Raw genomic sequence first — 12,641 nt, 5'->3', positions numbered from 1 at the left:
AGAGCGGCTTCTAGGTAACACTAGAAGACTGTGTGATCCACAGGTGTCCCCACTCTGCCCACCCACATGAGGGAGTATGTCTGTAACATATGTAACGTTACCACGATCATTCTCATCCCTGGCTAGCATTATACTTACCTGTACAGCTTTTTAAAAATATATATGCTGAGTCCTATCCCAAAACTTACAAATTAGAACCCCTAGGGGAAAAAAAGCTGTTCTAAAAAGCTTCCTGTGAGATTCTGATGCATCATCAGGTTTGAACCCATTGATTTTTCAGGTCATAAAATAATGTATCTGAAAGGAATGTAACTCCTGTTTGAAACCATACTTTGAGAGCTATTACAGTTTTAGAATGCACCAAGATCCAGGCCCTTCTAGTAGTTGGTAGAGTTGAAAGAAGCAAATAACTGATGTTCTAGGGCATTTAATTAAAAAAAAAAAAATCAAGCCACTGAGCTCTAAGAAAATGCATGTCATTTTTCTGGAACTCCTAGTTGAATAATAAAATATCTAAGGACTTTTCTTTATTTGCAATAGCCATTCCTCAAAAGGTCAGCAATCCTGGAAGAAATGATTCTGTCACTCAGGTGTTAGAGTTGTGAGATTGTGTAACAGTGGTCAGGGAGTTCACATATTTCACATCATGAGACACACCTAATAGCTCTCGTAAAGCTGAATCTATTTTACATCCAATTGCACACAGTATTTTAGAAGCTGCCCACAACAAGAAAGAAGCAATTGTTGGCCCTTAGTAATGTCACCCAGAAGAGACCCTAACACGGGGGGAAAAAAAATCTATAAAACTAGAAAGTAAAAGCACAGATGTTCAGGGTAATTGTACATAGGGACAAACAACATCAAGAATAATCTTGAAAGTAAAAACACACCTAGCACAATAAATAATATCTACTATAATGACTGAAAATCATTAGTAACAGGACAATCATTAAAAGTAGTTAAAATTAAAAGTTTTAATACTTAAAAAAAAGTAAGTTATTAGGGGAGGGGGGTTGTCACTTTGTGAAGCGTGAACACTATAACTATTGTATTGTTCTGTACACCTGAAACTAATTTAAAAAAATAAGATTCAGTTATTTATGTAAATAGCCGTTACCTGTTTATGTGGAATAAATGGGATATTATACTTTCTTTTTAAGTTCATAACCACTCAAAGTTGTCTAGGCACTGATAACAATTTAACTTAACTGAGAAGTCCAACCCCTGTAGAGCAAAGGAACTAAGATTCTTCTCTTTTTAAATGTATACTGTATAGAAAACATACAATGTGTGTTGTGGTTTTCCATCTCTCTCTCTATATATATACATCTGCACATGTTATAGACGTGTATATTTAACATACATATTCACATATATAATTTTTATATACATATGTATAACGTTTGTAATAAAACTCAAAATTTGTTTTTCTACTTAAATTTGTTTAAAGTAATAAATTAAACTTGGTCTAAGAAAGTGGGATTTGAGATAGGATCTAAGGTAAAAACCAACTTCTGGTAGAAAGTCTTTTTGGGGGGAATAAGGAAGAAGAAAATTAAAGGAAAAATGTTAAAATAATATTAACTTGCCCACAATGGATTTAGGTTTTCAGTGTTGAGCCTCTTTGGACTAGCTGAAAGCAGACTGAATATGATGTAATTCAGCCTCTTTACAGATGAGGAATAGAAACGATGGATCTTAACCAGTGTCATTTATATAAAGTAAAACCTAAATTGTACCTCAGCTCTCAGGTCTGGAGATAAGTTCTGATTGATAATCATTAAAGAAAGGTTTCTAATATTTCTTATAAGAATAGTAAAAATGATTATCATATAAATCAGAATCTTTGGTAAAGCATGACAATGAATGTTAATAGTAGAAAAGTATAAAAAAAAATAAGAAAAAAAGAGATTCCTAAGTGCTGAAACCATAAAACTTAAAAATAAAAAGTAATAAAGAACATCATGCTATTAGTAATAAGCAAAGAGAGAGAGAGGAGGCACATGGTGCATGAAATGGGTGAAGTACAAGCAACTGAATGTTTCCAAGGGACATTTCCTGATAGAACTAACTGGTTCATCTAAGTTAAACAAAAAAAGGAAAAAAGTATTTGTTTGACTTTTCTACTTATATCCTAATGTGAATGAGTAATACCCAGTGCCTGGGCTCACAGTAGACACCGCGGCATTAATAAATACTATTAATAAAAAATATCAATCAATATTTTATTAAATGAATAAATGGGCTGCAAACTGGTATTAAGCACAACCCAAGTATTAATAAACCTTTAGATCAGAAAGAAAAATGTGCTTGGGTTTTCAAGGGCTCATTAGTGGTTAGATGCAGTCTTTATATATTAAGATAGAGACACTGCTATAGGTATTTGAAAGATTTGACACATAATAACTTAAAGTTAAAATTGAAATCAATGCTATAACCTAAGCAGTAGAGCTTATTAGCAAGGCTATTCCATCTTACCCATGTCCTTCAAGTAACCAGTGGTGACTCTTGGTAGCCACACACATTTCCTTTAAAAGGATGAAACTAAAGGTAGTTTCAGACTACCTTTAAAGACACACAGAACATCAAATCAGTTATGGCAGTAAGAAAAGGGCCAAGCTCAACATTAAATATCACGGGTCTTGGTACTAAGATATGATCTCTTGATCACACCAATGGCCTCCTCATGTTTATCATTATACTTATTTTGTCACGTGAGACAGAATAATTTCCATAACTATCTTAAAAGACAAGAGTAGCCAACAGAGGGGTGGGTGGAGGTAGTTAACATCAGATATGCAAACACCAACAAAGATCTATAGGAATATAGTTCTAAATGGCTGTTTATTAATAATTTTATTCATAAGACCAGTTACATGCATATGAAATATATAAAACTGCTTCTGCATTAAGAAATACTACAAATTACTTGAAATTTGTTAGACATGACCAAAAACTTAGTGTTCAAGTCATCTCTTTTTTTCAGCTCTTCCCTTTCTCTTACCTTGAGAGGTGGTACTTTTCGCACCTGGATCCTCTCCCCTCTACTGAGAAAGGGCTGCGGCAAGACTTGAAATGGCTGCTGGTGCTGGCGATTCTCAGTGACACGTGGCCTTTTCTCCCAGCTCGTAGGGACCTCTTCTTGGGTGAGAGAAGACTTCCTCTTGAGGCTTTCTGGGCTGTGGTCAACCAGAGTTGACAGAGGCTCTTTCATAGCAGTCTCCTGTGGACCTGCTTCTATTATGGGCTTCATTATTGGTTTTTCCACTCCAGGACTCTTGGGTTTGTTTGAAGATGTAACTAAAGCCTCTTGGCTTTCATTTTTGTTATGATAAGAAGCTGTAGTGAGATGATTCTCTTTCTCAGGCTCCTGTTCACTAGATGCTGCTGGCTTCTGCTCCGAGACATCCTCATCCTTTGGGCACTTGATGGGAAGAACGCTGCTAAGCTCATTTGTATTGCTAGCTGAGGAAAGGAGGGGCTCTGTGGATTTGGAGTTTGGCTGCATCTTATCTTGGCTTTCGTGCTCTTCTTTTCTGACCGGTGATGGCATACACACTACTTCTTCTTTAGACTCTAACTGGGGAATTCCTGGGACTATACTGACAGGAGAGGCCTCTGAAGGAAGCATGGATTTTGGTTGCTCTGCTGGGGTTTTCTTTACTTTGGGATCGCTGGGTGAAGCTGTCAATTTCTTTGAATCCTCAAGGCTCAGTCCAGAACTAAAAGGTAGAAGAAAGAAATATTCTAGATGAGAAATGGCCCATGTTATTGAAGGCAATATGAGGTAACGGTATATGGCAATGCCTAGAAGAACCTGATACATGGTAGGTCTTTTTCATATATTATCTTCACTGATGTTATTATTATTAGTGAAAGTTCTGGAGCCAGAGTCCCTGGAAGCAAATCCTGGCTCTGATACTGGCTATCCATGTGATATTAAGGGACTAGCCTTCTGTACCTCAGTTTCTTCAATTGCACACTGAAGTTAATCACTTCATAGTGTTGCTATGTTAATTAGCTAAGTTAATGTATGTAAAGTACTTAGGACAGTACCTAACTGTAATAAAAGCTCAATAATGCTAATTATTATTATTACTTCCTGTTATAAAGGGGCCACATTGTCTAGAGACATGCATCACAGACTACCCACAAGGGAAGTGAAAGAAGGCCAAGACCCAAGCCCCCTGAGATTGTGGGTCTTGACTGTGATCAGCTCTGCTGTGCAGTACCTGTGGAAAGGCTGGCCCAAGAAATCTAAGGGGCCCTGAGGAGATAGTAGGAGAGTTGGCTGTCAATGTTCTCCAGAGGTTGAGAATTGTAACTCTTGAGTTTTGGGAAAGCCTGTTGAAATTTTACATGGTATAGCTCTAAAATTCTGACATCGAGTGCCTCTGAGCTCTCCTGGAGTGAAGGTGGACTGGGACTTCCAGAGTGTGTCCTGGCTAAGAGCTAGGCTACTCTGTAGGATCACTAGAGACTACTCTTAACGTTTTAGAATATTGTGTAACAGTCAAAAATAAGGTAGGTCTTTTGGCGACTTCAAATAATCAGTACTGCACCTGAGATGGAATGGCTAAGGACAAAACTAGACAGTAATCAAGAACAATCCTTCTATAAAATCTGGCAAAACGTCAGAGCTGAAAACTGAAGAACCCAAGAACTAATCAGGAAGGCATGAACAGTGTTTATGGAATACTTGATATCTGTAATAATCGTCTAAATGTATACACACCATTTCTGTAGAACTCAAAGCTCACACCAAGAATATAGAAAAATCAGTGTATGAGACTCTTAATCTCAACAGGAATCACTTCCTAAATGACCATGGAAGGGCCAATGAACACTGGGTGGAGATAAGGAAGACAGCCAATAGTTCTCAAGCTGCGGTTATGGAGTCTCCTTAAGAGCTGTCCTTAGGTATGCAGAACGGAGGGAGGGAGACTAACAAATAAGACTCTGAGTGTTCAATCCTGTTTCAAACAGTACAGCTCCACTGTCACCTATTTAAATATCCCCCATTAAGATTTCATTTGGAGTTTTTGTTAGAAAAAACGGATTTAGACTACAGCCCCTTGAGAACAGGGTTTCTATCTTCTTTCAGCTATATACATCTCCCAGGGTGCCTTCTACGGAGAAGAGACTGTTTCAATTAAATGTTAGATATAACGATCCACATTACAGGACCCTAGGATTCCTTGGTGATTATGGGTAAGTTATCATATTGTGGGATAATTAACTACTATAAAAAATACATGAGGTATGATCAAACAATACGGTGAATGTTTAAATTAAAAAAAAATTTATTACAGTAAAAGACACATAGCCATTAATCCCCCTCAAAATACTCCTCCTCTCTTCAAACACACTTATCCCATCATATTTGCCACTTTCTGAAGCAGTTCTGGAAGTCCTCTTTCATGAGTGTCTTTACACTGTTGTGGCTGCCTCGATGTCCTGAATCAATTCAAAATGTTTACCGTTCATGGTCATTTCGACTGGGGAAGAGCCAGAAGTTGCACGGTACCAGATCCAGTGAATAAGGTGGATGAGAACAAACCATAATGTTATTATTTGACAGAAATTGCCGAATTGCAGAAATGATACGTGACATGGAGCATTGTCATGATGGAGGATGACTTACGGCACACTTTAAAACACACCTTCTCAACCGTAGCTTACACTCGACGAACTGCACCAAATAAGTTGAAACTTGTCACACACGGTTACAAAGGTTTGATACACTGCTTCCTGTATTGAAGATCCCTGACTTTCCGTTGGATGGCATGTGACAGCAGCGTTCACCATCTTTTGTGATCACACAGAAAGGCTCCGTGTCACACATCACTTCTGGCACAGCAACTTCAAATAAAAACATTCCAATGTGTCCTCATCCACCTTATTCACCGAACTGGCGCTGTGTGACTTCTGGTTATTCCCCAGTCAAAATGACCATGAACGGTAAAATGTTTACCACTTTTATTTTTTTAAAGATTTTATTGGGGAATTGGGGGAGGGAACAGCATTGGAGAATCGGGGAAGGGGAACAGACAGGTTCTGTCCTTTTGTTCTTCAATCTAGTTGTGAAGGATGCCACTTCGCTGGCCCATGTTGGTATTATCATTGCGCTCTTCCTGGGTGAGGCAGTCGCTCACAGGCAATTGGACAGCCGTTCACTAATCCCACGCCAGCTCCTAACCAACGCACCACTGGGCCAGCCCACGGTAAACATTTTGAATCTATTCAGGACATCAAGGCAGCCACCACAGCACAACTAAAGATACTCATGAAACAGGACTTCCAGAACTGTTTCAGAAGAAAGATGGAATAAATGTGTTCGAAGTGAGGAGTATTTTGAGGAGGATTAATGGCAATGCGTCTTTTTCTGTAATAATTATTTAATTTTTATTATTTATTTTATTTTTTTAAAGATTTTATTGGGGAATTGGGGGAGGGGAACAGTGTTGGGGAAGCAGGGAAGGGGAACAGACAAGTTGCTGTCATCTGGTTCTTCAGTCTAGTTGTGAAGGACATCGCTTCATTGGGCCATGTTGATATTATCATTGCACTCTTCCTGGGTGAGGCAGTCACTCACAGGCCATTGGACGGCAGCTCAAAAAGCGCACGCCAGCTGCCAGCCAGCCCCACTACAGCCTAAGCCGTCGCCGGCGACTCACGGCAGGCCAGCTCCAGGTCGAGCTATTGTTCACCATCTTAGCTGTAGAGGGTGCAGCGTCACTGGCCCTCATGTAGGATCCGAACCAGGGCCCTGCTGCTCAGAGCTGGTGTCCCAAGCCAACTCTTAACCAACGCACCACTCGTCTGGTCCTGTAATAATTTTTTAAATTTAAACATTCACTGTATCTTTTGATCACACCTCATACAGAACTTCAGTATTCTTATATCTTATAAAGTTACTGGAAGAAGAGCCAATCTATTCGAAGAAAGGGACTCTAATTCAAGATAATAAAATCTTTTTTTTTTTTTAAAGAAACCATCCCACCCACAATGGTAATGTGTTAAGAGTCAAAGATTATGAGTAATCCAATTCTGTGCACCTGAGATTCATAAAAAGAAAAGAATTTTCTCAGTAAAGCATTGGTAAAAAAAATTAAAAAAAAAGGAAACTGGTGATAAAATAGAAGGAAAAACATACTAGATTTTCTGGAAAGGTAATAAGATGAAGCACCACATGACATGTAGGAATTAACATCTGATTTATAGAACCGATCTTGATATTACCTCTGACCATAGTAGCTTTCAAAGAATTGTTCTTTCCATGGCTCTACTTTTTTCTCCTTCTCAATCTCTTGTCGAATTCTCACCTGCATCTCAGGTGTAAACTCACCTATAACATACCCCCCCAAAAAACAAAAAAGATATTCAATAGAAATATGCTGTTTGCAATTTTTAACAATTTGTAAATCATGAAAGACTCATGAAGGAGTCAGAGTACTAGCCTGTGAGCAACAGAAATTTCTCCAAGTTCCTCCTCACTGTGAGGGAATCCCAAAGTGCCATTAGATGAAATAAAAACACTTGCACACCACTCCATGCAGTTTTCAGTACTCAGCTGAGGTCAACTGGGCCTCTTCTTTGGGCTTTCCTAGTGGTAGCGCCTCCCTCCCTCCTGCTCCAAACATCATATTCCATACAGATTTCTTGTATCACTAACCTTGAATTAGTAATTGTTTTCCACTGGAAAAATGCTCATGAGCTTTCAGTAAATAATGCCACTGGGCATTTTATTAAAGTTTTGTTTCTCCAAGGCAACTTGTGTTTTAGGCCTTTTCTCTCACCTGCATAATGAACAGCTGTGGCCCCGATTAAAGGCATTTGAAGTTCCAGTAAAAACATAGGGAGTTATTTTGGAGTTGTCAGTTTTCTAATTTTCCAGAAACTGTACCAGTCTAGTGCCCTAGCAACAAGGCACTCAACACGCCAAAGACCCAGCTGCTCTGAATATGCCATTTATCTGCATATACTAGTAACCACACCTCAATCTTTCCCACTCCATCAGCAGAGAATAGTCAATGTGCTTAGTAGGCCATCTTTAAACTTGTGGCTCAGAAAGGCCACTTCTTTTCATACTTTAATACCCAAGACACCAGGGAATAAGAGGTAGAAATGGAAGACTTGAAGTTTAAGACCTCCTAGAAGTAAGAAGAGGAAAAGGAAAAGTTTCAGAGGGCAGTGGAAGAATGAAAAGAGGAATCTGGCTGTCAGAATCCAATTCAGAACTTCTGCTCTTTTGTTGAGTGTACTGTACATACAGAACGAGGAATAAAAAGTACTAAACTCTGTTCAGTGTTCAAAGATTTTGCTACTCATAAAATATAATGAATCACATGACTAGGTTTAATAGTGACTGCATATATATATATATATATATATATATATATATATATATATATATAAAATATGAATGTTGATAATTATCAAGGTACCCTTGTTGATAATACCTGCTTAAAAACATTGAGGAGTTGCGGGCATAAATCCTTTACCAAATTATTCTTTAAGAAAGGTAATGGTAACGGATGTATTTTAAAATGCTTGTGTGATTTCAATTCTTTTAGAAAACAAGGATCTCTACTCAAGGAAATCTTTAAGAAAGAGAAAAGACCAAAGTAATCAGCAAGAGATCCCTTCTACAGTAAATCTGTTCTAAAAAGAAAAATAGGAAGGGAAAAGTCAACAATTGCAGTGAACAATATAGATATTAATTAACTGGTCAATGAACTCTAACTGTAAATGATCTGACAAAAAGTAAGAAATGAAAAGTATTCCTAATGTTCTCCGTATAAATGTACTTATTATTTTGAAGCTCCTAATGCTTGTTTGCAGCTATTTCTTGGAGTAACTTTATATGACTTTTCAAGTGTTAGTCTGTATTCCTTGTGTACTGAAAAACAAATGTAAGATATGAAATCAAAATAATACAGCCAGTGGTTTTAATAATGGCTGCATATGAGAATCACTTGGGGGAACTTAAAAAAAACAACAACCACTGGTTATTGCTTGGGCACCATCCTAGATCAGTTAAAACAAACTCGCTGATGGTGTAGCTACAGAGAAACCAGCTTCCTTCAGACTGCAGTGCTTTTGGTGGGAGGAGGAAATCCCTTCATGCTTGAACATTTTCTAATTGCTTATTTATTGTATTCTGGGGTGTGGCGTAAGTACAGAGAAGCCATCACCTCAGATGGCAGCTTTTAAAAGATTTTTCTTTTTTTTCCTCAACACCATGATTCCTTTAACGTTTCCAGCATTCCCAGGTAGGCCAAGGTGTCCTACAGAAAAACCTTGGGTTAGACCTATAGGAGGTCTGGCTGGTGTTAACAAGGGAGGGCAGAGCTGGCGCAGCTGGCCATGGAGAAAGCTGACTTGGCTGGTGTGGTACAGAGAAGCCAGCTTGTTTACATGCTTATTCCATGACTGCTTGCCCTCAGCAGAAAGTGCCTTTCAGGATCTATTTTTGGAGGTTTATTACGTATGTCTGGTTCTCAATTCCAACAGTTTAATGAAGATCTAAATAAAATGCTAGGTTCTACCTTAAAAACAAAAACAAAAACTCGCTGAGAGTGAGAGACCTGGATGTCAGTATTTCTAAAAACGCTACAGGTGATTAAAATGAGCAGTCAGGGCTGGCAGAGTGGGTCAGTTGGTTAAGAGCACAAGCTCTGAGCAACAGGGTCACCGGTTCGATTCCCACATGGGTCAGTGAGCTGCCCCCAAGATGAGCTGCCGCTGAGCTTCCAACAGGTAGCAGAATGGCTCAGCTGGTGAGAGAACATGCTCCTAGCAACAAGGTTGCCGGTTAGACCCCCGCATAGGATGGTGGGCTATGCCCACCCACAACTAAGATTGAACACGGCACCTTGAGCTGAGCGGCTGCGAGATGCCTACAGGCGACTGGATGGCAACTGACTTGGAGCTGAGGTAGCTGCACCCTCCACAACTAAGATTCAAGGACAACAACTTGGCTGTTTCCCTTCTCCAATTCCCCAACACTGTTCCCCTTCCCCAATTCCCCAATAAAATCTTAAAAATAAATAAAATAAAATGAGCAGTCAGGGTTAAGAATTGCTAATAATGACTGACACTACATGCTGTGCAAATGCAACCAATATTTTTTTTATACTTTATAATTTACCGTCAGTAAATTTGCTAGATCACAATTAGAAACATGGCATACATGGCAAACCAGTGACCACAGTCAGCAATTCTCAGTCATAATCTATATTTATTAAAACATCCTGACTGCCACTGAACTGTACACTTCAAATGGGTAAATTTTACAGTATATGAAACATTTCTCAATAAAGCTGTTTTTTAACAAGTTCTCAGTTATTGTTTTCACTGTTAGTTTTATTGAGGTTTGGGAGCAATAAAGAGGTTACCTCACTGTTTATCAAACCATAATTCATAGCACCATAAAAATAACTCTAATTCTATACTCTGCATATTAGGGAACATATTGAAATTTCAATTCCTAGGCATTAACCTAGAATTACTGAATCAGAATCTTTAGGAATAGGGCCTAAACATACTTGTTTTTTAGCTTCCCAGGTGACTTTAAATCCCTAAATAAACATATTGTTGGACTCTGTCTGGAGCCAAACCTGGTTATCAGGCTCTGGATGGAAGTCTAGCAGTGTGTTTCACACAGGCTAGCTAGGCAACAACCTGTCATTTGCCTTCCAAGATAGTTTAAATGCCCACGGAGGTGCAGAGGTCCTCATAGCGACTCCAAGTGCACACCATGCTAGGAGACATAGGAAGAACACTTACCTTCTGAGAGCCTTTCCTTCCAGCCTTGTGCTGCTGAAGTGAAGAATTCATTGTTAAGGGCTGAGCCATTTAGCTTCATCAGACCATCTGGACCAACCTGGGTAAAATAAGCCAAAGAAAACTTACAAAGAAAGCCAAACATATCACGTGGAATATGACTTTCCTTTCTTTCTAGAAAAGAATGTACGTACATTTAATTTATAGAAATATGGCTTTATCATACCAGGCTGTTTATTATGGACACCTCTATTTTATAACGTAACTTTTTTTTTAAAGAATTACTTTCCTATTTACCTCTTTTTTCCTTCTTACTCTCCTTTCAATTCCATTCCCCCATTGATTAATTATACTAAAAAAATCATCTGCAGACAAATAAATACATATATAAGAGGTTTTCTTCTGAGAGGTTTATTATTTGTTTTATAAAACTGTGACCAAGTTACATAAACTGCTCTGAATCTTACTTGGTGTATGTAATACATTGTGTAAGTCTCTCCAAGTCAAGTGGCGTGGTTATAGCTTCTTTATAATAGCTGCCTATTACTTCATTGCATAATGTACGTCAATTTGTTTACCAATTTCCTAATCATAAACATACACTTTGTTTCCAATGTTTTCCCACAGTCAATAAAGTTGCAATATGTACTCTGGTAAAATGAATAATTAGTGCTTTTATCTCTATGGGATTGGTTCTGAGAGCAAAGAACTATTTGTGTGTAATTAGATATTTTCTAAAAAGGCTAAAACAAGTCACCTTTTTACTAGAAATTTATGAGCATACCTTTTACCCTGCGAACAATAGATGTTAATAATACTCTATTTAATTTTTGCCAATCTACTAGGTTTGAAATGGTAAAAATTCCCTTTATCCCAACTACTAGAGTTTTGTGCATCGTTTTGCATCTTTACTGAATATTTAGATTTGCTATCTTGTGAAATGCCAACTCCTATCCTTTGCTCATTTTTCTGAGGCTGATCATTTGTATTATCAATTTGTGAGAATCCTTTATATATTATTCACAGTAAAATTGTCACATGTCAAATGTATTTCACCCAATCTGTCTATTGACTTGATTTGTGATGTCATGATGTCTTGCCAAAATGTTTTAAGATTCTTCTATTAGAGATTTTGGATTTTTTGTCTTGGTTTAAAACCACAAAATCTTATTTAAGGACATAAAACACAAGATCTGAAAAATCCCAGATGCAAAACTTAATAAAATCGCCACTCTTGCTAAAGTTAATATCTACATTTCTTTCAGAATCCCTATGCAGGTATTTTTATTAATAAAATGATCTTAATGTTCATACGAAAAAAATAAAATTCAGAGGGATAACTGCCTTTACAATTGCACCTATAAAATACATACTGTATAGAAATGAATAGAATATATTAACAAAGATGGTACTTCAAACTGTAAGAAAAAGATGATTATATAAATATGTAGGGCTGAAACAACTGGCTTATCTATTCAGTAGAAAATAAAGTTGAGGGCCAGCCGAGTGGCGCGTTGGTTAAGAGCTGGCTGGGGACGCCAGAGGGCCCCGGTTCGGATCCCATATATGAGGGCCAGTGACACTGCCCTCTACAGCTAGCATGCTGAACAACAGCTCAACCTGGAGTTGGGCTGCCGATGGTGTAGGCTGCAGCCCCTGCTGCAGTGGGTTGCCATGGGCTACCGTGTGTAGCCAGCAGCCAGCGTGAGTGGCCAGCAGCCGCCGTGAGTAGCCGTCCAGAAGCCAGCGACTGATCTGCCTCGCCGGGGAAGAGCGCAATGATGGTGCCAACTTGGGCCAGTGAAGCAATGTCCTCCACAACTAGACTGAAGAACAAAAGGATAGCAACTTGT

At 38.4% G+C, this 12,641-nt stretch overlaps 1 protein-coding gene across 4 annotated transcripts in view; it reads right to left on the bottom strand.

The window, feature by feature from the left end:
* The window catches only part of ASXL2 (ASXL transcriptional regulator 2), a 143,484-nt gene that overhangs the window by 8,117 nt on the left and 122,726 nt on the right, over positions 1-12,641 (bottom strand). For all 4 annotated transcript variants that reach the window (XM_019643761.1, XM_019644008.1, XM_019643852.1 and 1 more), the window contains 3 exons: positions 10,792-10,888; positions 7,243-7,348; positions 3,005-3,722 (listed from right to left, as the gene is read on the bottom strand). In XM_019643761.1, coding sequence (XP_019499306.1) covers positions 3,005-3,722; positions 7,243-7,348; positions 10,792-10,888 — 921 coding nt within the window. The remainder of the gene's footprint in view (positions 1-3,004; positions 3,723-7,242; positions 7,349-10,791; positions 10,889-12,641) is intronic.

This window comes from Hipposideros armiger, unplaced genomic scaffold (genome assembly GCF_001890085.2).
Source record: "Hipposideros armiger isolate ML-2016 unplaced genomic scaffold, ASM189008v1 scaffold_0, whole genome shotgun sequence".
NCBI classification, from domain to species: domain Eukaryota; kingdom Metazoa; phylum Chordata; class Mammalia; order Chiroptera; family Hipposideridae; genus Hipposideros; species Hipposideros armiger.
The sequence above is the reverse complement of the archived record's forward strand: the minus strand, read 5'-3'. Positions and strand labels throughout refer to the sequence as shown.